The 26,332-nt window shown below is 37.9% G+C and overlaps 1 protein-coding gene and 1 pseudogene across 1 annotated transcript in view; one reads left to right on the top strand and one right to left on the bottom strand.

The window, feature by feature from the left end:
* The window catches only part of LOC139457511 (histone-lysine N-methyltransferase PRDM9-like), a 35,875-nt gene extending 12,197 nt beyond the window's left edge, over positions 1 to 23,678 (bottom strand). Inside the window, exons 1-6 of the mRNA XM_071238897.1 lie at positions 23,662 to 23,678; positions 21,227 to 21,407; positions 14,638 to 14,763; positions 14,160 to 14,251; positions 10,070 to 10,181; positions 3,832 to 3,908 (exon numbers count right to left, since the gene is read on the bottom strand). Coding sequence (XP_071094998.1) covers positions 3,832 to 3,908; positions 10,070 to 10,181; positions 14,160 to 14,251; positions 14,638 to 14,763; positions 21,227 to 21,407; positions 23,662 to 23,673 — 600 coding nt within the window. The 5' untranslated portion in view covers positions 23,674 to 23,678. The remainder of the gene's footprint in view (positions 1 to 3,831; positions 3,909 to 10,069; positions 10,182 to 14,159; positions 14,252 to 14,637; positions 14,764 to 21,226; positions 21,408 to 23,661) is intronic.
* On the top strand, positions 3,972 to 7,820 carry LOC139457975 (uncharacterized; annotated as a pseudogene).
* Positions 23,679 to 26,332: the final 2,654 nt, after the last annotated feature.

Genomic DNA, 26,332 nt, shown 5'->3' with positions numbered 1-26,332 from the left:
TGGGGTCATGGTCTATGTCAATGAGTTGACATGTGGCCTCTTGTATGTAATCAGTAGTGTTGAGAATAACGACTGCTGATCCCTTATCAGCTTTTTTTAATCACGATTTCTGTGTTGTTTTTGAGACTATTGATGGCAGTTCTCTGTGCACGTGTTAGATTGTTGCGTATGAACGGGATGGTGTTCATTTTGAGAAACTGGTGTTTAACTGATTTGATGAAGGCAGCGAGCATAGGGTCTATGCCTGGATTTGGGGTCCAGGTGCTTCGTGGGCCAAATTTACCCTCTAGATCTTTGAAATTATCACCTGTATCTGTTTTGTTTGTCTCATGAGAGAAGTGAGAGATTCTCATTCTCCGAAAAAAAGGCTTTAAGATCTTTATATATTTTGCTAAGATCCGTATCTAACGGTGTAGGGCTAAAGGTCAGACCCTTGCTAAGAACACTAAGTTCTGTCTCATTAAACTGATAATCAGACAGATTGACAACAAAGGCATATTTGTAAGGTTCAGGATTTGTATTTGAACTATTATTGTTGAGATTCAAATATGAAAATTCATTGCTAATGTCTGTATTATTGTTGCCGCTCACATTGAGGGCATTGGCAAGCTGCCTTAGGACTTTTTCCAGTTGGAAATTTCCTGACTGGTTCCAGGTTTCCTTTTGAAGGTCTGTCTTGATTTGTTATTGAACCGGTTCAGAGGCCTAAGTTTCCAGGTTCTTGGCGGCGCGGTCCCCGTTGGGTTACGTGGGGTGATGGTGGGTTCCATGAATAGTTTGGGACAGTATGGGTTCCTCTCGTTGAACTCGGTTTTGAGTTCATCAAATCGTTTATCCAATTTCGTGTGCCAGTTTGTAGATTCACGGGTGTATCCAGTGAGGTTTTGTCAGCATCCTTTTGGAGTTTGTTTTTCTCCATGGTGGCTTGGTCTCTTGACTTGTAATTGGGAAATGTGTGTTTCAATTAATTTTAAGGCGCATGATTTTGCCGCCTCGCTTCTAATTCTGACCAATTCTTGATTGTAATTGGTTTGGTGCTGTAGGATAAACGGTCTAAACGACCTAGGGATCAGAATTTTCTCTTTACATGCAATTGTAAATTCCAGTTGCATATTGTTACGGGCGATTTTGCTCGTGAGATTCCTATATGTCTTATATGGGCCGACTAGATTGTCGGGTAAATCCACCGCTTTTGCGATGTTATGGGTTGATTTGGATTCTGTGGTTCCAAATTCAACCCTCTTCCTTTTACTTGATGGTTCTACTTGAACCACTGTAGTAATAGAGCGGCTTTCTAGGCTGCTGAAGGAGAAAGACGGAGTAATTTCAGCCATTACTCTTGGGTGTTTGGCACATTTGGTCTATTATTGGTGAAAGATGGCTTTGCCACATCTTCCCTATTCTGTGGCCTGTAAACAGACCAAAATTTGGTGTCCAAGTTGACACTTGGCTCATTTAGGTACTCCGTCCATTTGGTAAATGGTGGAGGGAGTATCAGCGCCGGGCTGTATGGCGGTGATTCCAGTGGTGTGTCCCTGTAGGAATCTGGAGATTGTGTCGTGCTTGTAGTCGGGTCATGTGCTGGCTTGCCGGTAACGTTATGCGCACAATGTGTTAGTGCGCCCGGCCGTCCTTCTCCCAGTGGGGCTGGGATTTCTGGCCTTGGTGGGCCGTCGCTCACGCTCATAGTAGCGGTGATATCGGTGATAGTAGCTGCTTTGTGGGCAGTGCATATTCCATGGTGGTAATGGTGATTTTTAAAATCATCCTGCCGTTTGTAGGATTTATGGCATGACACACAAATGAACCTGTCGGAGCTATGGACGCTCCTTATGTGTCTTTTGAGCCCGTCCTGGCGTGAGTAGTATTTCGGGCAGTGTGGGCATTGGAGGGACTCCATAGTTTGTGAGTGCCGATTGTGACATCATAGTGATGGATGTCACAGTTCTTAGACCTGTATACAAGAATAGTTATTGAGCTATCAAAACAATACCATGGAATTGGGATTCAGAAGTTTGTATTTCTATGTCAGGTACACACCACTATGAACAAAGTCAAATTCAAACTTGTTAAATTGGAAACAGAAAAAAATTAACTTCTAAACACATCTAAGTAGCAAACTTGGTCTTTGTTTGTGCACAGTTTCAAGTAAGAATACCTATTACTTTTAGAGATATGGTCCGGACAAACACACCACTATGAACAGATTCAAAGTAAAACGTGTTGCAATGGAAACAGGAAAAATGAATATTTAAAATTCCTAAATAGCAAAAGGCACCACTTCTGGATGAAAAATGTTGAATAGATTTTTAGTTCTGCTCGGGAAACGACACCTACCTCCGTTTCAGCTGTCCAACTTGTTTACATGGAAACATGAAAATCAAATTCTGAAAACTTCCTCAATAGCAAAAAAGCACCACTTTAGCCCTTGGTTAATACATTTACAAGGTTTGGATGACACCTCCCCCACCCTTTTGAGACCAAGGCGTAAGTCCCAATTGTTTCCATAAGATATGGTACTGTTGCTCACCATTAAGGGGCTAAAACAAGGACTGGTCAGCTCGGAGTCAGTATACTGTGTCTGAGTGAGGTGTTAATGCAGCATTGTATCTCAGTGGGCTAACACAATAAAGTCGGCATTTGACCAGACTAGTACAAGCAGCCAAACACACACGTACATAAAAGTGCAATAATCTTGGATGTGACGTTATACCCACTTCACATTACCTCATAATTTACATAAAGTACCGGGAATCAAAATAGCCCATACAATCACTGTGACTGGAGAGATTTCAGAAGTAGTTGATGAACCTGTGGCAATTACAAGTGTTAGTCATCATTGACCAATTGGCCAATCATTGACATTTAAAGACAACTAAGGTAGGATACTATACTCTAGAGTAAAACTTCCCCCGGGATAATATTTAGGTAGGATATAATCCTTGCTTACAGTGACATTACAAGGGCACTTGATCTTTACCCTTGCAAATAAAGCTTTTTAGTTTAGTTCTAACCCTGATATTCCTACATGGGCATGCAGCCAAACACTCTCACCTTCCCCAATGTATGGTAAAACCCAGAGTTCAAACTTACGAAAAGGGTCTAAATGATCAGAAACGACGCTTCTGTATTAAGTTGGGTTATCCCTATGAATGTGGAAGTAAAAAGTCATATCAAGAATCTAGTGAAAAATATGCAAGAAAGTCAAAATGTGGCACTCATACACTTATGAACATCTGTTTCGCAACCACTGACTGGGAAGGATAGAACTAAACTCAAAAGCTTTACTAGCTCAGGTAAAGATAAACTTCCTTTGTAATGTTGAAACAATGCGGAAATCTTGAAAATTTGTACTAGCCCCATGCTAGTGTTAAGTTGTAACCCTTGTGACTGGCCTCTCGTCCAGCATTAAAGCTGAATATGACATAAATCATGAATAACATTCACATTTACTTTACATGAAAAATATTTAAATGTGCGTGATTAGTATATCATGCGACAAGATAAAAAAACTGTCAATCAAAATGAAAAGCAGTCGACAACAAGCACTAAATGAGTCAGTTAACATAAATTTATTGCTGCAATACAATCATTTTTTAATGGCCTGGTGAAGATACTCAGTTTCAAAAAAAATAATATTTTCTTGCAATATTACATGACTTTGAAAAAATTTCTTTTGGCTCATACAAACAATTCTGTGTAACTGACTCAAATTACGTAAATGACAACTAATATAATGTAGCAGATCATATTTCCAAACAAGTGAAAACAGCAATAGGCTTGCAATCCTGTTGTGTCATAAATGTTCAAGACTTCATTGTCTGTACATACCTGGGTGTCCATGACGACGAGTAGAGGTCCATGAACAGGACAGTCTCCCTCATACTCCTTGTTGCATTCTTCACAGTCTGGAACACAATTGTTCAGTACAGCAGTCTATCAAGTGTCATACTAGAACTGATGATCCACAGATGTCGGTGTAACAACACAGATATCAGACAATATATCTGACATACAACATAGGATTCAAAGATACAAAATATGAAACCTAGAATAAAACGAAATTTAAAAAGTATTATTCTCACTTTTAAAAGTTCTTTTGGTATTACGACTACATTAACTATGTTTACATCCAACCATAAATAAATATCAGTGATGCACATCTATGCACATCTATTCACAATTTTATCCAATGAGAACCAGGTTGTTCTATCTCCACTTTTGGTCAAAATTGACTCAGAAGGCTTTGTTCTATGTCTTGAAAAAGTTTCAAGTCATTAGTATGAGGAGAAATGCGATTTTTCACATAATAGTATTGTGCTATCTCCCTATCTAAAACGAACACTACAGTCCATTTGATTCCATTTGAGACCAATGAATTGCTCACTAACTCAAAATCTAATAATTGCAACAAAACCAAAATGTGCCCAGTGACATGAATTGGACAGACCAACTCTGATGGTTTGTCTCATAATCTTAGACACCCGAATAAAACATTTGTTTAACAAACGATCATCATATTGTTGACATTTTTTGCCATCCCATACTAGGGAGGACCAGTCGCTCATGGAACAGCCAGGGAATGAACAAGCATGTGCACCGTACATGGGGGTCATCTAAAAAAAAACCTTCAAAGGTAGTCTGGGAACAGTTACATCGACACAAGGGGTCGGAAGGTTCCTGAGCGAAGTGTGAAAACAAAGAAAGATTGTATTGGGACGTGCAAATACAAGTGTGCAAGGAAAATATCAGTTACAGAGAGGAAGAATCTATTTGAGTCATTTTGGTCTCTTTCAGACGGCGAGAAGCAACACTTTTACAACAAAACAGTTGACAGAATGGTCAAGAAGAGACAGCGGAGTAAAGAGCAAAGCAGGAGAATGTACTCCTATGCCTACTTTTTCAATATTAGTGAAAGCCAGATTCACGTCTATAAGGAGTACTATCTCTCTACACTAAACATATCGCAGAGAAGAATTTCCTATTACTTTGAAGTTAAACATGATTCTTTGAGTTCTACTCCAAATCAGGGTGATATGAGACAGTGTTTACGTTTACGGCGTCCCATATACAAAAATATGCACTGAAAAAAAATAGGACGCAAAAAAAACAACCTTCACGCGTCCCTTTACGCGTTTTTTATTTTGAAAAAAGGTCACTTCACGCATAACTTATTGTTGTTTTGTTTCGTGTTTCTCTCGCTCCCAAAACCCATGTGATAATGTGTATCCAATATTCGCGGGGTTCCGGTGCAAGCAAGATTTTGGCGGGAAACTGAGAGGTATCCGATGACGTTTCTCTTCGATGTCGCGTCCGTAATGGCACCGCTGATTGGTTTATAAAACGGAAATAGAAACGTAAGCCAATCGCAGACATTGTTAACAGTATTTTGTCAATGTCAAGGACTAAAGTCCAAATGGCATCCCCGAAACTTTGTCAAAAGAAAATTAGGTTTCAAGAAAGTTTGCTTGAAGAGCCAATACACTCTTTCAACACCGTAGGCCGGTAGACCAGCCATGTCGTAGTCACGTCAAAATAAAGGGTAGATCTATATAATTTTATGAACCTACCTGTCATATCATTCATATTAAATCAATCACATTTCACAATGTCTAATATATGTATTCCATTTCAATTTATCATTTTTTATCGAAAGATTAAATGATTCACTATTTCCCGCGATGTTATTGAAAATAAGATTCTCGGACACACACTTCAAACATGTCAAAGAGCAAAACAAAGACGTTTTAAACAAATATTTAAATCCAGTATACAAAGTAATAAATAACATCAACCAAAATATATCAATAAGTTGTCGAAATTACAGCTAAGTTATTATTTCAATCTTTTCGTGCGATCGCGTATAATGTAAATCAAATGACATCTCGGCTTTCGTCGCCTCGATTTCTCGGCTCAGATACGATGTTTCCAATATGCCCGAAAAACCTGTGTCACAGCTCCTAACCTAGAACGATACATCCACGAAGTTCCATGTTCTTAATATAGATCGCGAGTTTCCTTCTTGAAACGTTCAGAATAACAAAAAACTTTCGTCAAAATGTTTGATTACACACGTGCCATTGCTGTCATTTGATTGACAGCCTTAGTTTGACCAATCACCACCCTCGTAGCAGATATCGACAAGAAAGCACGTGACAAACTTACAGCGACGAAAAGACATGGCGAGGTTAGTGTAGATGAAAAAATAAACTTTCTAATACGAAGCTTCGAAAACGGACGTATTTTACTGACAGCCGCAGGTATTGAGAAATTGGTGATGACAGATACTATTTACAATTATTTATAAAATACTTTCCCGATCAGGTAAACAATGAAATAAAAAAGAAATAGGTAAGTGGATTTTATGTTTGTTTATATTTGACAAAAATCGTCTAATTTACCCTTCCTTGGTACTCAATCTGGACGTTTGAATGTGTTAGCTTACATTTGTTTTTATTTACAACTTACTTAAGTTGTAAATGCTTTATTAAAATAATGTGATAAACATAAATATATATAAACAGTAGGATTAGACCTTTCAAATGGTGTATAACATGTAGTTGCAAAGATGTTTTACTAGACTAACGTTTAGTCTATGAAATCTTATATTACACAATACCCTTCTCGACTCTAAAAATAAATATATAATTTCCCCTTTGCTGATTTCCTAGCTAGAACTGGCTTGACTTGCTTTTGTATACGTTTCTAGATTGGTGTTGTTTTCACAAAATATATATATTCCACAGTCATAGTGCAGGACTAATGTTTTACAAGCAGATATTTTCCTTGATAAATGTTGGCTCCATCTATCACACAAGAGTCTCTGGGAACTTGGTGTCACAGCAGATAAAGCTTCTGGTTGACTGGTGTTGAAAGAGTCAAGTGGCTAATCTATGAAGATTTCAAAGATGTCTTGTGTACACACATAAAAACTGAGACTTAAAGATTTTAACCACACACTTATTTATGCTCAGAATGTCCTAAAGTACACCATTTCAGGTCCACATTTAACAAAATTTCTCGAAAATGTGATTTCTTGTCCCAGAGCCAATATTTCAGGGTTTTTTACAGACCCAAAATCAGCGTCTACAACGTAACTGCTCATTGTTCAATTGATTCATCAGCCTATTGTGCCATATGGAATGAGAAGCAAGCTGGCAGAGGTGCAAATGAACTGGCTAGTTCACTGATTGCGATCCTTGAGAAAATAGAATCAGAACATCACCCAAAGCATCTTGTCCTTTGGTCAGATTCATGTGTTGCTCAAAATAGAAATTCTGGAATGGCGTTTGCTCTGAAAGATTTTATGCGTCATCATTCGATTAAGTCAATTGAACACAAGTATTGTGAACCTGGACATTCCTCAATTCAGGAAGTGGCCAGTATCCACAGTACACAACTGAGTAGTCATGACACATTCTGCCCTTCGGATAAAAAGGGCCTGGAGTAAGGCACCAATGCATATAATTCAGATGAAGGAGTCCAACTTCAAAAAGTATTTCGAGTCAGCTAAACTGCTGAACCTGAAACAGGTACCCTTTACAAAAGTGAAATCCATGAAGTTCCCAAAAGATGATCTGTACAGTTTGAAATATAAAACCTCCTTGAGTGAGCCCTTTACTACAATATCCATTCGTCCATGATGCGCTGGTGCTTGCATGTCATCTCCTCCTAGATATCCATCAAATATCGAATGGCCTTCAACAAAGGCTTCCACAAAGAAACCAGAATTAGCAAAGGAAAAAGTTGCTGATATCAAAGCAATGCTGAACTTCATGACGCCAACAGACAAGCGATTCATGAGTGGAATCATATCATGAACTCATTTTAAGTTCCATGTTCTTATTCATCTCTGTTGGTCTTGCTCAGACAGTGTATGTTTGCTTTCTGGACATCAGTTAAATGTTCTTGCACAGTTAGTGATGATACCTTTAAGGTTTGTTGTAGCTTTACATTTCATGTTTCAGAAAAAAAACCTTCCCATTTAGACCTTTTTTTGTTTTTATGTCACTCAAGAATGCTGGGAGTTGTTCTGTAACCTCAACGTGTGACATGGCAATGGGAAGTTTAATTTGTGCTTTGATAACAACAATTTAGTTGAAGTTGGTTCCTGGAATGGAGCTAAGATAGTGACATTTAGTTGTAACCAGTTCCTGGAATGGTGCTAATGTTGCTGACATTTACTTGGAACATGTCCCTGGATTGGTTCTTATTATTTTCAGTATACCAGAGTTCGATTACAGGATCCTTGGCCAATAACGCAGCCTATTTCAGAATCCATTGTCCAGAAATACTTTTCTAACCTTACTTTAGTACACAGTTCATCATCCTACTCTGTGTCATACCCATCAGAATCACTAGTATCTGAATCTGTGTCCGATTCTACAGAGCAGTTTGCTCTGGCATCACTCAGATGTTCAGGCAGTGCTGGCTGTGAATATGCTGCGTTATTGGCCAAGGATCCTGTTTCCAATGACTTTGCTGAAGCATGACAATTCTTCGTGCAGCCAATTCCACCATTTTCGATTTTCAAGGTCAAGGTAACCCTTTTTACTTTTAAAAGTAGCTTGGTTGAATTTGTCATGTCAGAAAACATATTATTAGACACTAAAATCATGACTATCGGACAATGTTAACTGTGTTTGTGAATTTCACTGACAGCCAAAAGTGTGTTGACCTTTCAACGTTTTTGGCCATAGCTCCCCCATTTCAGAAGTATAACAAACTATATATTTCTAGGTTCCTTATGACTGGACGAGTAATTTGATATGCATATCGACACAATTTTGTATTTTGACCCCTGTTTGACCTTTGTTGACCCTTCCCAAAAATTACCGGGATTTTCAACTGGGCAGCCCAAGTCAAAATTGTTCAGTATACAGCAGGAAACTCAAAAACACTTTCAAACCTTTGTTTCAATGATTTGGTCATGGGACCTACAGGTTGGTCCTTGACTATGATGTCTGTACTGTTCAATGGCACTAAAACAAGGTCAGTCATTGGCAATAGAATACTAAAAGTATCAAAGGCACAAATAATCAGTCATCATCTGGGCATTCTAAGAGTGAGAGTCTGATCAGTTGTGTGACTGATCGCGTAATGTCAGCGGTCACCCACAGTTACTGTAGCAACACAAACTCTACCTTCACTACTGGGATGGGACTTACCAGGTGGCATGCATACTTTGTTGGTCAACTATCATCACAACATACAGTCAATGTCTTTCTGATCTTTCAAAACAGAAACCCATTTGATTATTAACTGCAAGTCTGGCAAATTACGTCTCAAATAGTGCTTCCAATACTGATCTGTAAGGATTTGACCATGACGCCATCTGCGCCATCCTATGATTTCACTGGCACCTGTGAAAGGGATTGATCCTGGCATCTGATCAGCAGTACATTTGGAGTAACAGGATCTATGTCACGCACGTCACTAGACACATACCTTAATGGTTTAGAGTTTAAAATGCCTTCTATTTTAGCAAATACTGTTTGAAGTACAGCCTCAGTGACTGATTGATCTCCCCAAATTACCTTAAGTCTATTCTGGACATACTTAATCTCCTGTTCTCATGCATCACTGAAGTGTGGACCTCATGGTGGATTAATGATCGTTGTAATCTGCTGCAAGGATCGTGATTGGTCAATTTCTAAGCACAAGACCTAAGGCAGCCAATCGATGACAGCAATGGATACCATCCTTATGTATGTTAAATTTCATATTTAAAACGTTCAGATTAACACAATTTAACCAAAACCTTTCGAGACATGTATCGCATCATGAATAAGATATCATGATACATATCCGATTGCACAGTTGGTGTAACGTTCCAGCCCTAGAAAATATATAACTTGGATCATAGGCTTCCAGACATCATCCGTTTTGGGACGGTCATGTTTATCTCAATTACTCACGCCATTACTTGGGATTTAGTATCACACAGACATTGTAAATACTAAGATAATGGTTTTACAGTTATTTAGGTGATTAGAGAGCAAACTACGAATGTTTCTCATACCCCTAACACAGGGAAATAACAGTCAATAATGCTCCAGATCAAACTTACACAGAAAATGGTCATCATCAGGGCCTTCCATCATCATGTAGTTTGTGTCAGGTCTCTGTCGGAGGGGATAGGGGCAGCTGACAGTCTCAGTGGCTGTTGGTTTCGCTGTTCTCTGCAACATTAGGTTATACTGTTATTACTACATCACCTGAACTCTCAGACAGTTAAGGATAAAACTTATTGTCCACATTCGCATTTTTGATCTATCTTGCAACTATCTGAAATGGACAAAGCACTTGTACTCAACAGGTATGTTCTCAGGAAGCTGAAATAGTGAAATGTGGCTATTAAGTACCACCCTCTAATAATCAGAGTATTATATATCTCCATTTCTGGTGTCCCCTGCCGTGATAATGCTTGAATATTGCTAAAAGTAGGGAGGTCAGGCCCGGCGGCCATCTTGTTTATTAAATGAAGATTAACAAAATTCATTACATTTCAGCTTCATTAACAGAAAGAACAAGAAGATTCATGCTTATGAAGAATGTCTAAATAAAACATTATGCCTATTCTTGTTTGTTCTCTTCGCTTATTTCACCATGAATAGAATGTTTATTTAAGAATGCAGCTTCTTTAGATTACAAGGGTATGCACTTTTTGCCAAAATGGCACCATAAAATCTTGGTACCTTCGACGTTGAGGGAAAAACTAGGAGGTGTGCCTGGATTCACATTACAACAATACTTATATCACATGACAGATGGAAGACTCTATTTAACGACTTTGATATCGTTCTGGAGCTAGCGGCGCGAAATTTGAAAACAAAAATCATTCAAAGGTAAGTTTACTAACATTTTCAGTGAAAATTTTAAAATGGCGGCAAAACGAATAGCTACTATGTATTTCAAGACTATCTAGTTTCTAAATATTGTAATCGAAAAACTGTAAAATTCTAGGCACACCTACTTTTTTCTCAACAAAGTTCCGTCGTTTTCATCTAGCAGCCGACATTACCACCGATCAGACGAGCTTATTGTGGAAGGGGACAATGCCAAAGATGGAAGTGTCCCACGGACAATGTGACAGGTAAAACCCGTTAAAAAAAACTTACATAAGTAGAATGTTGGTAAATAAAAAAACATGTTTCCTTTATCAGATATCAATTGATGTTATTAGTTGAAAAAGGAAAATAAACAACAGGAAAAAGATTATAGAGTTACTACCTCTCCCCTATCAATAAACTTAAACTCGTCCAAGGTTTTTCCTAGCTGTCGCTTTCAGTAGAAGTCTTGACAATAAACACATTCAAGACTTCGTGTGTATATTCACAATCCTGAAATGTCCCCCAAAATACCACTTCCATTGAAATGTTATATTTGGAACGCATTCTGTTTACATTTCATCCTAATTAGGCCCAATTTCCATCACAGCCATGCTGACAGCTCAGTCGCACTCCGAGTGGGCTTGGTCCATAGTAGGGGTGACAAGGGAGAAAGTACAGGAATTGCTGACACGCCCTGTCTTAGTTGGGGGGACTAAGTCTTTTGTAGTCGTTGTAATTTGTATTGATAGGCAATAAACATTTATTGTTGGGGTATCACAATGTAAAACTTTATTTTTATGTACATTGAGATTTTCATGGCAGCCCATTTCCCCGTATCAAAATGGACTGGTCCATGTTTCGTAGCTCGAATGTTTACAACTTCATTATTTTTTAAAGAAGGCATTTTGTGCGATTTCACATCTGGTTACCATTTACACACATACTTGAAAGCACAGCACTTTGAAAAAAGATTATTGTCAGCAAGATTCAGCTAGCTGCCACTGAATTGCCGTCATACAAACATGAAAACATTTGTCAATTTTACTTCCGGTTTGCTTTGCGTAAAGATGCCGCTGACTTATCAAAATGTAATTGATGACACTTGAAATATACCCCGGTACTTTATCCTGACAACTTAAATGAAAGGTTGCTAAAAAGTCATGAAGTTAATTGTATACGCTATACAATTAGAAGGAAATGTTGACAATGTATTTGAACATTCCAAAATTTAGTTTTTATATCTACCAATGAAAAAATGACTGCGAAAGGGGGTGGTGATGGTCAAAATATAATACAACTGCAGGGGGAGTGAATCATGAAAATAGTTACAGTGCTTTATTTCCAAACAAAAATAAATTATGTTATAGAACTTAAATTAATACTGGAATTCCAGTCAACTTAACATGATTTCATTTTGTTGACTGCATCCTATTCACCAAATATTTATCAATTTTAATATTGTTATCCATGTATTTATTATATGATTATCATCACTTTAAAATAGATCTATACAGGTTTAAAATTACATTTAGCAAACTGAACAATATTGAATGGCCCTAGTGTGTGATAGTGAGTGATATGACTTTGTGTTTTATTTATAACCTATCCCATATCACACTTTGCATTTATTCAGCCGTTAGACAGTGGGGTGCAAATACCCAAGCTTGTAAAAGACCTATTATATATTAATGAGATTAGTCAGGTAAAAATAATTTTTCCTGAATATAATTACACATAACAATTGCTTGAATCTTTTCTTCTTATATCTCCCTTGATACTGAACTGGATATGAGTTCAAGTGATTCCAAATATTTGTTACAGATGACTGGTCACTGGATGAGATTAGCCAACCAGGCTTCTGCTCCTTGGGATTCTGAAGGCTGGTTCGTCAGGTGAAAGACAGCAGTGAACACTTCACATTTAATACAAATTTAAAATGTGTATTGTAAAATCTTCATCAGACTTGTAAGTGTGTACTCGGTCCGGTCAGTCCACACGATACAAATGCGAATAAAATTGATCAAAACTGCATATCAAGGTTGTTGTTCTTTGTATTATAGAGGAGATAAAACCTTATTACTTGCAGTAAGAGGAACATGATGATGCACCCCAAATGGAGCATTGAAAGATGTACATGCCTTCCAAAATTCACTGAGATATCTTCATTAAAAAAATAATTATGTTCAATTTTGTGCATGTCATTGAAGGAATTCCGATCACTGCATGGTGCCACATCTATTTTCATGATTGATAATTGATAAAGGTACATTTTCGTGATGATTTTTGAAAATGATAATGAAGGAATTGATTGTTTTTTACTTTATTTTTTGTGAATAAATATTATTGTTGAATCACATCAGGGATCTTAAAATGCAAATGAATTGTCAATGCACTTCTAACACCATTCAAAGTATGGTAATTTTGGCTATTGTTGTGCATATGAATAGCCATTTTCCATGTTTTTAAATGTTAAAATTAAAAGTTATGATACAGTCAAGGAGCTGATTGTTAATGGCTTGGTTGAGACTGTTTCTTTCCAGGTAAATAATGTATTAAAAATAGGAAAATACCTTTTCAGTTTATTTTCCCGGAGCTTTTTAATCCTGAAAAATATGCAAACTTAATGGCGGCCATCTTGGAAAACAAAATGGCCGCCTTTTACACTCCTTAAAACAGCCATATCTCAAAAAGTTGTTGACATAAATTAAAAAGGAAAAGTGTTTTTTATTCATTTTCACATAAACTAAATGTAGATGCATAAACCTGTACAAAATAATTTATGTACAAAATAAGCCTGACCTCCCTACTAAAAGCGGCGTAAAACCAAACTCACTCACTCACTATGATAAATACCCTGGACCCATTTGCCATAGATTCTTTTGGAAGCTGAATTTGTTTGGCACAATTCTCATCCAATCAAATTACTCTTCTGAGCATGGTGGTGACCTCACTTCAAAACAGGATGCTATGTAATGATGGGAGATTGTATGGTATTTATCTTATTTAAAATGGAACGGATTCTGATAAACACTGCATAATTAAGGAGGGGTTAATACAAGGATTTGAGTTGGGAAAAGTTTGATGTGCAAGGACAGAACAGCATAATAATTGGGTAATAGGACTTTATGACTAGTTATGATGGTATCATGCAGCTTAAACAGTATTTCAGACACATAGACCAGTGCTTACTGGGGGGGGGGGGGGGGGGGGGGGGGGGCACCAAGACTCAATACGATGTACTCGTATGTGGGAAACAGTTTTATATGGCCTTGAAGAAGTGACTTATGTTACACTGAAAACAACAAATGCATAGTTTTACAGTATTACCTTGACGCTTGGTTCTTTCTTCACTTGCTTTACTTTTCTCTTTTTCTGCTCCTCTTTGATTGGATACCTAAATGTAGCTACTGGCTTGACAGCTGCAATGTAGAAGTAAGAGTTACAAATTATTAAAAACTAAAAACCCAAATTGCTCAATGATAGTACACTTGGACCTACGAACAGCATTGGAAATAATGTAGTTCAGGGAACTTCCACTTTATATTTACATAACTTGACTTTAGTGTAATGACAAGGGCCCCATGAAAACGTCATAATGTAATGTTAACAGTATGTGTCATCATAATACATCTAATAATAACTAAAATTGGTATTTACAGTGAATTTCGTCAATTATGCACCAAGCTATTAGCTATTGCAAATTAACAATACTGTAGTTTTACGTGTCATTCACTCTTTCTGAATTTGACTGGTCTAAGACCCCTGATATTTTCTATTTCCAAAGAACTGATTATAGAGCACCTACTTCTGCTACTTTTCCTCTGTGATGCTGGAATCCATTCCTCGTCACTGTCCGACTCCTCAACGACTTTCTTCACTCTCTTCTTGCCCTTGGGGCCTCGCATAAATTCAGGTTTGATGACTGGTAGACCTGAAAAAAAACAACCCATTATGAATGGTAATCATTGGTTATTTCATAATTTCTGTAAAGTTACGACTAAAGTTATGCCTTTCCCAAAATAGCCTCATTGTTTTGTAACTCTAAAAGAGAGTCCAAAGGAAGAGCTTATTATTATATGAAGATCCGGGTTAGAATAGGTCTTTAGTAACCCATGCTTGCCATGAAAGGCAACTATGCTTGTCGTAAGAGGCGACTAACAGGATCGGGTGGTCAGGCTCAGTGAGTTGTTGGATGCATGTCCAATTGCGTGGATCGATGCTCGTGTTGTTACTCACTGGATTGTCTTGTCCAGACTCGATACTTTGCAGACCAGCATTAGAAATGGGCACTAGTCCTGTCGTCCTTGCCAAACTACCCAGTAGTTAAGGTATCATAAGGACTATTAGAAATTTGCCATTTAAAATAGGTTTGCTGTTATCATCATAAGGACCAGTGGACGAAATGCAGCCGCCATCTTATAGCTGGAATATTGCTGAGTGTGGTGTTAAACAAACAAACTTATGACTAGCAACAAAAGATTTCTATTTCTTTGTATCAATAGAACAACTGATGTTCAGACAGTATGAATAGGAAAGTGACTAAAACATGCTGAGTCAGCTGTATAACAGCTGTATAAGAGTTTGTACCAGCAAAACTGTCACTGAAGCATGAGCAAGGTACACTCCTCTGTGTTACGATGACTAGGTCTGCAAGTTTTATCAATAGAATATACCACAATAAGACACAAATACTAACAATAAAAAGAACTTTTGTATTGTTTTCTAGTGATGCATCAGCTCACAATACGATATGCAAATATTTTCGTCACGTGACCCTGTTCACTGAAATCTGTGAATTACTACACCCCAGTGACCTTACTACAGACAAATGCCAAAGGGATATTTTTATGATCTTATCAACTCTGATCATTTTTCCAAATTTGAAAAATATGTTCAGGACATATTGGAGGATAATCAGTTGATTTCCTCAAAAATGGATGGATTTGAAGAAACCCTGCACACTGAGCCAAGTCATATCCAATCCCCTTTTCGGTTAGCACTTAGACCAATCTCATTAAAATCAGATCTTCCGTTAAACAAAGATCTGAGGATATCCCATTATGGGTTAAGTAAGACCAACCTTGCGCAAACTTTGACCCACCAATGGAATGACCAATCAGAAGAGAGCTTTCACATGCTTTACGGCACTAATTTCAAATTGGTGACAACGCTTCGAAACATATTTTGACAAATTCTCCATTAAAACTTTGAAACCTGAACTAAAGAACATTCTGGAATGGATAATACTAATAGAAGGTCTAGATTGTATGGATTCAGTCGTTAAACCTGTAACTATCGTTCAGAATTCCCCGTGTTAAAGTTCTCGTGGTTGCATGATTAGAAATCACATTCCGACGGTCACTTTCATGATCTGGTAAGCGACGCTCTGATTGGTTGGATTAAAGGTCGTTCTGACCTGACCCCTAATGGGATGTCCTCAGATCTTTGTCTAGCTGTAGCCAGAACTAAGGTCTGATTTCATTGAGATTGGCACTAAGACAAGCATGAAGTACTGCAGTCCTGTTACTTTCCAGAATCCTCACATGGATAGAAATGTACTCCAGGCTAGAACAAAAGGCTGCTGTTCCCCTCTTCCAACTAATAGTTTTCACACTCGTACAGCCCATATGATTACCCTTTTTCAAAATTGAGGAGGTTCCATTGATTCTTAAGGTCTTCAATGGTATTTGAATCTAGGAACCCCCTAAATTTTAACATCACGGTTATGACAAGGACTCCTTGATTTTCATGCGTACTGGCCGCATTAATGAGACAAGGCCTGAAATCACAAGCAAACCAATTACAAATATTACACTTATGTTTGCTTTGGTCTTTGATGTCAGCAATATTTCAGCTGTACGAGGGGACCTTTAAATATTCTGTCTGGACCACACAAACCTGTTAACAAAATATAAGTGCAACATCCTATGCCATTGGGGTACAAAACCACGTAATCAACCAAGTCACCTTATCTATTTCAGTGTTTGAAATTAAGTAGGCAAGTCAAAGGCAGGAGTAGAAACTAACAGTGTTAGCCCATGAGTCCTTATAATGATAACATATAGCAAAAGCCTTAAAAGTGACAAAGTTCTACTAGTCATTATACCTTAACTACTGGATAGTTTGGCAAGGACAACAGGACCAGTGCCTATAGACCAATCTAGTCTGTCAATCAAAATTGGCGCATGCGTCAGTTTGAGCCAATCAGAAGGCCGGGCGTGCTTTGCGGATTTGTCAGACTTACATCCGAGGTCAAACGACACCCGAGAAGCGACGTGGCTACGGTTTGTGCTATTTTCGCGATATTCATTACGTATCGCTAGGATTAGATATATACCTTTACCCAAACCCACAGAGTCAGGAGAAAAAATGTTTGAGGCTGATCAAGATGTGCGGTAGGCCTCACCATCAGTTAAATGTAGACACCATTTTCCACGGGAACCACGTCTGCTCAAAGGTGAGAATTTGCAAGAATTTTCGCACTTTGGCACATATGCATACTCAATACAGGTAAATGACAACAAGAAGCAAGTTATGATTTTACACGTTACAAACAAGGATAATGCTTGTAACTACAAAATCTTTTTTGAATTATGTATTTTGGCAACATCAGGCATTGAGTTAGCAGGTAATATTGCTGAAATATGACACGCGAGACGTCTGCGCCACACTGTAAACAAATATGACAGTGATCTGATTTTGGTTAGAGCAGAACGAAATCTACTATTATTTACATTGAAGTACAATCTAATGGAAATTGTATTCCTCTCTCTTAGATATGATTTATTTTGTTAGTTTTTTAGATATGATTTAGTTTCAAAATCACAAAAATCACAATAAGCTATCTATTAATATTGCAAATTACTCAAGCATAATGTTGCAAATTACACTAGCAGTAATAATTCTTTAAACATAGATATATAATCATACAATGGTTTTCGTTCCACAAAATATTTCGATTTTACTGATATAAGTTCCCATTAAATCATGCTTTGACTATTTCAGCATTTCTATGAAGAGACAGGACCCATGCAGTAATGAATTACCTGATCCTACTCTTGTGAATTGGAATCATCCCTTCAAGGTTAGAAAGAAGAGGACAATTTCGTGAGAAGGAAGTGAATTACTGAAATATTTTGACAGATTGAAATAAAAAAAAATCTTAGTTGACATAAGATATAGGTCATTCACTGGTAGTGGTAGTGGAAGCTTACTGATATACATTTTAGTGAAACAATATAACTGTTAAAAATTATTTTATGTGTCAAGTCATTTTAATAAATTTACTGGAAATAATAGCAAGTTTTTTATGAACTCAGAGTAACATGGTCAAGTAATGATATAAATTATAATCTAATCAAGTAATTAATAATGTTTCCAACCTGTCATTTAATTGATGCCGTAAAAAAGTAAGATTAATATGATTTAATTGCACTAACAAACACTAAACATTTGATGGTACAACATCCACCGGGTATAAAACTTAGCTTGTTGGCTCTTTCTATAGGACATAATATTATTTAAAAAATTCTTTTTAAATAATATATTTTTAAAAAAGAAAGTGTTGAAAGTCATTGTCAGTATCATAACACATGATACTTATTTCAAGATACAAAGAATTTGTTAACAAAGGCAGCATCTCTTTGTCACACCCTGATCAGGGCTGAGGCATTATCCAAAGTGCCTGACCAATTCTGATACAGAATGAATTATATAATTCTTAATACATGTCATATATAACTGTGAATATTGAAATGTATTTAACTCAAAATGTAATTCTTTACCTTGATTTGAGAAGATTGTCAATATTTGGTAATTGAGCAAGAGCTAGTGTTTATTAAGAATGTTGGTTAATTACATATTGTTCAAGTTTTGGTTATGATTACCGTATTCGACGTAATAAGCGCCCCGCTCTAATAAGCGCCCATGGCGATATTTGCTAATATATTGGCTTGTGAACAATCCCAATTAGCACCCCTTCCGATTGATCAATGTACACAAGACTTATCTATTTGTGTATAATATGCACTCGTGTGTTATATGCAACCTTAATTATGGGCAATTAAATTCTGGATAAATATATCTGTCGTGTATAATACACACAGACTTTTATTTTGCTTATTATGTTTCTAAGTTTGTCAGCACCATACCCGTGCTCGTGGGTTTCAGCGAAGTGGTAAACGTCTGAGACCTGCATCACTTCGGGCTTTCCTCCATATTAAGCTGACACGCCGTGATATAACTGGAATAATGTTAAAATCGGCGTTAAACCCACTCACTCAGGACATTTTCAAGTGGGGTTTTAATCTTTAGATATGATTTACCAAATTTTAGAACAACTTTATGACATTATGGATGACGATCAGTCAGTATCCTAGACAAGGAACTGGTCTGAATCCCTGTTTGTGTGTATTTTAATCATTTAAGGAAAGGTCATGGCCACCTCAGTATTTGTGAAGCATACTTGGAATGTATGTTTAAATATCTAATGAACTCAAGGTGTCCAGCAACCTAATATTTGCATTTAAATGTATGTTGTCTCAGTGACTCATGCATAAGTAATACTTGTCACTTCACATGTGATTTGTAAAATGAAATATTATTTAGTGTTATTTCCTGTTGTTATGTGGTTTCTGGAGCAATGAAAGAATTATTTCTTCTTATTAAGTAACAGTCATGATGTCAACAGGTAATTTTGTTGATTAAGGCTTTTAACTTATGACATATGTATGTCTTTGGATGGCATTTAGAAGTGATACACAAAACGGAAGAAAATTTAAGGATGGTGTTGTTCCCCATAGTTAAGAAGTTAACACCCATAAATTCTCTTCCTTATGAGATATTTGTTGTACTTCATTTACATGTTTAGTTGTTAGCAGTAATAATGCTTGGATTAGCAAGTCTTTTGAATAAAAGATCATATATGAATTTTAATTTGTGTTGAATATTTTTTCAATGCAAGTTAATTGATGGGAAGTACTGCAGACCCTGTCTTCAGATACTTTTGCCACCACAGGTTTCCCTTTTCCGGAACATGAATCCGACTGACTTGCCATAACTATGGCAGTTTCACTGTTACAGGTGCTCATTTTATCTTGGATCCTCTTAATGTTTTCAAACATGAACCTAAATGTTGGCAGTTTATTTAGTCCAATATTCTGGAAGTGTGACCAGGGATTTTGATCTAAATTTAGAATTCCAAACTAAGTGCCCTTGGCAAACAGATTGGGAAAAAAAATAATAACATAATTTCCTTACATTTTGCATTATTTTAGTATGGCCTAGAAACATTTGAAGAGAGACAGTTTACTGACATCTGCTACAGATTTAGGGCTGAATAGGGTCTAGATTTATCCCTGGTGACATACCCAACCCCATGTTCCAGATGCCCAAATAAAATATATGTTATGATTTATTATATAATAAAAACCAATGTAGCAGTGGGGAAAATAATGTACTGCTTTGATTTTATTCTTTTATTCAACTATTCTTATTCAAATGTTTATTTATTAATAAGACCCACTAACTCCATGCCTTTCAGGCTTTATTAGTTTCACTTAGAGCACCAGACAAAAAACGTGGCCAATGTAACTGTTGACATTCTATTTATAGATATCCACATGATTTCTAACTTTGTGCTTGTGTTTACGGTTTCCAGTACTTTCCATACACTAAATTGCGATGCAAATGTAGCGGCCATAAAATTTCCGAGTCCCGTGATGGGATTCCAACCACAGACTTTCTGACCGAGGTCAGACGCCTTGTCCACATGACCAAAGAGGTTAACCCCATCAGAAAGCTGACAAGGTAAGGATGTCATCTGTGGGATGACTCCATGCCCTGCTACACAAAGTAAAAACAAAACTTAGTTACCCCGCCCTTGGATGAGTGATATATTATTTACATGCTATATATTGAAAATATATTATGCTCTGCCTGACGTGAGTGCTTCGAAGTAGTGCACACTTCTAACTTTCAGCCATGGTGACTTCCTCATTACACCATTACATCGGACATATGACTCATTCTTACTCCCCATATGCAATTTGACAACTAAAATAGAACCCAAAACAGAACTATTTTTGATATTTTTGACACACGACTGGCAACAAAACATCCTGAGCCAAATTCATCACCCGCTCATTCAAGTTTCACCGGCTGTGACGCCATAGCGAATAGCCAGTGGTTGTCCCCCCTAACGCCTAAAACGAGGACGGCAGCTGGTGGGCGGGGCTTATCGGTCGGGACTGGATCGGTCTATTCTAACGCTGTTTTCCACCGTCCCAGTATATTCAACAACTACACACTCCAAAGGAGTAAGCACAGGTTACTGTGACTCAGAATCTTTCAAATTATCTTATGCCAAATATGTAAACAACAAAACAACAGCATACCTAGTTCAGCCATCATCTCATAGTTTTTCCTCATGTTTCGTAGTCGTAGCTTTTCATAATTGGACATGGTGGTCAGTTCAGCCTTTGTGAAGAACTGTTCGATTTCATCACAAACTTTCTTCTTCATGATGGCCTTGTAGTCAATGGGACGCTCACCTTCTCTGCTCAAAGCTGGCAGGATCTATAAAATAAGTGATTCTCCAGTGAGTGTTTGCATTAAAGGCATACCATGTACAAAAATATGCACTGAAACATACTAGGAAGCAAAACAACCCAACCTACAGCCAACCCTCATGTGGAATAATGTTTACTTCATACATAATTTAATGTTGTTTTGAATCAAGGTTTCTCTTGCGTCCCAGAATCAAAGTGACATCGTATAGCCGTTGTTTATCAATGGCGATGCGGGAACCAGCGAAGTATGAAATGATGTTTCTCTTTCATGTCTTGTCTGTAGAGGCACTGCTGATTGGCTAAGAAAAGTAAGCCAAACACAGAACTTGTTAACACAATCTTGACAATGTCTAGGACACAAGGTCAAGACGGTACCGCCCAAACTTCATCGAAAAAAAAGAAAGTGTCAAGAAAGTTGACTAGAAATGCTGATGTTTAACTAAGAAGATTCAAAGAAGTTTTGCTGAGTTTGATAACCGGAGAAAGATTAAAATTAAAATGATCAAGCTGCCACCACGGTGCAGGTATTCAACAAGACAAGATGACAAATCCCCCCAGCCCCCACAAATTTGAATGAACAAATCTTTTGACTGGTGTTTAGAGAACTTGATCAGAGAATTTCTAATGAATATGTCTGTCTGTATAAAAGAGTAGTTATTGAGCTGACCCGGTAAGATTCCGGAGTAGAATAAGTCTTCAGAAACCCATGCTTGCCGTAAAAGGTGACTATGCTTGTCGTAAAAGGCAACTAACGGGATCCGGTGGTCAGGCTCGCTGACTTTGTTGATGCATGTCATCGATCCCAATTGCGTGGATCAATGCTCATGATATTAATCACTGGATTGTCTGGTCCAGACTCGATTATTTACAGACCGCCATCATATAGCTGGAATAATGCTGAGTGTGGCATTAAACAACAAACCAACAAGTTATTGAGCTATCCAAACAATTCCATGGATTTGTGTTTTTCAATGTCAGGTACACACCACTTTGAACAGTCAGTCAAACTTGTTGCCATGGAAACAGAAAAAAATATAAACTCTAAAAATCCCTAAATAGCAAAAGACACCAGTTGACAACATGGTCTTTGTGTGCAGTTTCAAAAGTAGAGATATGGTCCGCACAAACACACCACCAGGGGTAGAAACTAACATTTTTAGTCCACTAGTCCTTATAATGATAACAAGTAGCAAAAGCCTTATAAAGGGCAAATTTCTACAAGTCCTTATGATACCTTAAGTTAACCATTGGGCAGTTTGGCAAGGACTACAGGACGAATGCCAATTTCAAACACTGACCACTATGAACAGTAAAAGTCAATCTTGTTGCCACAGAAACAGCAAATCTACAAATTTTAAACACCCCCCAAGTAGCAAAAGACACCATTTCACAACCTGGTCTTTATTTGTGCAAAGTGTTATGAAAGAATACTTACTAGTTTTAGAGAAATGGTCTGGACAAACACACCACAATGAACCCTAAAGTCAAACTTGTTGCCATGGAAACAGAAAATATATACTATCTAAACACCCCCCAAGTAGCAAAAGGCACCATTTGACAACCTGGTCTTTGTTTGTGCAAAGTGTTATGAAAGAATACTTACTAGTTTTAGAGATATGGTCCGGACAAATACGCTACTAAGAACAGGGTCAAAGTCAAACTTGTTTGACAGGAAAAATCAATTTTAAAAAATTCCTAAATAGCAAAAGGCACCACTTCAGCCCTTGGTTAACACATGTACAAGGTTTGGATGAAAAGTCTTTCACAGTTTTTAAGTTGTGCTCCGGATATGACACCTACTAACCCTACCCTTTTTAGACAAGTTACAAATTGTTTCCATGGATATTGAGAAAAAGAATACGCCCCAAATCCGCAACTAGCAAAAGGCACCACTTCAGGATCTGTTACATCATGACATATATCTGCTAAGTTTTGATGAAAAATATTGAAAGGTTTTCGATATGTTCCGTAAATGAAATGATTACGGACGGACGGACGGGCAGAGCACAGGCATCGACTATATCTCCCCACATTATGTGCCAGGGGGATAAAAAGGTATTTCCAAGACTGGCAGTGGTAGCAATTCCCCCACACCATGAAATTCGCCGTTTAAATCTATACTCACGTGCTCATGAAACACAAGAAAATATATTGATTTTGATTTTAATTTTGGCTTGGGTACATTTCTGTTTACAGAATCGTACCTGGGGTTACATTTCTGTAGTATCTGTGCCGACAACGACCCCTTGAGCTCAACTTACCGGTATGTCCATGATGATTGTCCACTTCGATGTTCACAGTCAAGAGCTCACTCTGAAAAATGAAATCAGGAATGAAAACATGAAGATACGTGCACAACTTGGAATCATTCATAGATAAATAAAAGTGACAAATTCCGGTTTCCAAGAACTTTCTGTCAAGAACAGAGTCGATTGTTCGATTCCGACTATATCACAAGAATGTCAACCCATACATACATGTTCACATTACTATACAATTAACTTTGTGCGAAATGTTTGCTTTGTATTCAAAGGTGACAAGCCTTTCAGATATACAGACAAGGCAGACATGACATTCGTCCACATGTGAAAATCAGCTTGTCATCATTTTGGGACCCCATATAGCATGTTCCTGTAACCACACTAAACTGTCGATTATTGTTTTGAAATTGACCACGAATCAAAATGATCAATGTCACAACATAAAAAAATAATTAACATGGATCTTACCTGACAATAATCGATTCAAAAAGAGAAAAACTCTGAAGAGAATATTTTCAGTGCTTTCGGCAGTTGTCTCGCGCATTGGAAACAGATAACTGGGTGCCCTGTCTGAGTTGCTCTAAAATCTATGTTCAAGAAGGGGTTGCGCAACAGATAGCAGACGCCAGTATTTGCAGCAGACGACATTGGCACTTCCGGTAACCAATTTCCCGCGTAAGAATCACGTGACATCATTGACGCGACGTGTTCCAGCTAGCTTTTTTAATGAAACGGGATAGATTTGACAAAACATGTGCTACGAGTGGCTGTGAATAAAGTTCCCTGGTTAGGCCAACATTTTTAACAACCTGAACACTACAGGACAAATTATTATAAGTATAAATTGAGTGTGCATTCGTTTTTCTATCTCTTTTTCTCATGAACCCAAAGTGTCGAAATGTGTTTGGATTAGCGTTTAAAGCCATAATCGGGTTTTATATACATATATATTGTAATATCAGAAAATATTAATTCAACAAATTACCTTGAGTCTCTTATCACGTTAATATGAGTTTGCCAACCCCCTCTTGGAAAGCGGGATTCAGGGTTTATATTAGGCCTAATAGAAGTATTCGGGACTCGACCAGCAGTGCGCTACGTGGGACGCAAATAAAATCGTACTTAGATTCAACATTTCCACGAAAAAATATAATTTAGTGTACGTCAATATCCTTCATATTATTTCATTTTTTCGATATTTTTTCAGCAATCCAACTGTAAATATCACCCTTTTCTCAATGTTTTTGAGACTTGCGTAAAGTACGTGACTTAAAGGTAAGCAATGAGACTGTGTGTGTGTGAAAACATGGATGATATTCGGGATTAAGGGGAGGTTTGTGTGGGTGTTTTTAAAAATATAATCTTTTCCCTAAATTAAATTGGTCCTACCTCGGGTATTAGGCCGACCTCAAAAACTGAACTTGCATGGCATTGGACGTTTGAGGTCTTCGATCCTTTTAGAAGAAAAATACATTTAAATCGCGGACTGAAAAAGAATTCTTACTCGAAATAGATCTCCTGGTTGTTATTCAGGAATACAGTTCAGTTTATCTTCTTTCCTGGGAATAATTTCAACTATTAACGGTATTTAGTTTGTGTCCTATGTCCTGCCAAATCGTCCAGTAATTCTCTTAGAATTATGCCTTCACATTATTTTACACCCGCTTCATTAAAGTGATTTCCGGTGACTGTGATGTAGTTTTACGCCGAGCCATATGAGTATGACGACTTGGGACGCCAGAAATTGGCTTCACACAATTCAATCATTATAGAAGAATCGAACCCGGGCCTTCGGCGTGACGAGCGAACGCATTAACCACTAGACTATATATGAAAGAAACAAACATAAGTTAAAAAATTGACTTAAATCTGAGTTTTTACTCAAATTTGAGAAAACTCAGCAAAATGCATTTCTCGAACCAAACTGAGTTTGATTTTGAGCTCAAACAGAGTTTACAACTTGAGTTAGGTAGGAAGGTAACTTAAGTTTTTTTGTCGGTCATAAAATGGCGGTGTTGAATAGGCGTAGACGTACGTCGTAGGCAGAAACAAACATCAACATTGTCAAGGGGATTAGTCGATAGACAAAATCCTCTCGAGTTCATGGAACCCGAGGAGTTATTCATGAGGTTCCGTTTCCGTGCGGAGAGCATTTTATTTATTGTTTCCCTTGTTTGCGAGAAACTTGAACGGTGCTCCAACCGAAGCAGCCCCCCAGGTAGCATGCCATCATCGGCCCTGCATCGGCCCAACGTCGGCTACACCATCGGCCCAACGTCGGCAAACTGCATCGGGCCGATGAAGTTTTGCTCATCGGATCGGCATCGGCCCAACGCCGGCAAACGTCATTGGCCCTGCATCGGCACTGCACCGGCCCAGCATCGGCCCAGCGTCGGCAAACATCGTCGGGCCGATGAAGTTTTGCTCATCGGATCGACATTGGCCCAACGTCGGCAAACATCATCGGCCCTGCATCGGCAATGCACCGGCCCAGCATTGGCCCAGCGTCGGCAAACAATGTCGGGCCGATGAAGTTTTGCTCATCGGATCGACATCGGCCCAACGTCGTAAATAGTTATCTGGCCAGCCTCCGGCAACTGTTATGGAATCAGCATTGGATGGACATCGGCCGAACGTCGACAATAATTATCAGCGCAGCATCTGCCATTGT

This window comes from Haliotis cracherodii, unplaced genomic scaffold, assembly GCF_022045235.1.
Source record: "Haliotis cracherodii isolate W230 unplaced genomic scaffold, xgHalCrac1.p SCAF_12, whole genome shotgun sequence".
Taxonomy (NCBI): Eukaryota; Metazoa; Mollusca; class Gastropoda; order Lepetellida; family Haliotidae; genus Haliotis; species Haliotis cracherodii.
Note: the sequence above shows the minus strand (reverse complement) of the source record. Positions and strands in the feature narration are given on the sequence as shown.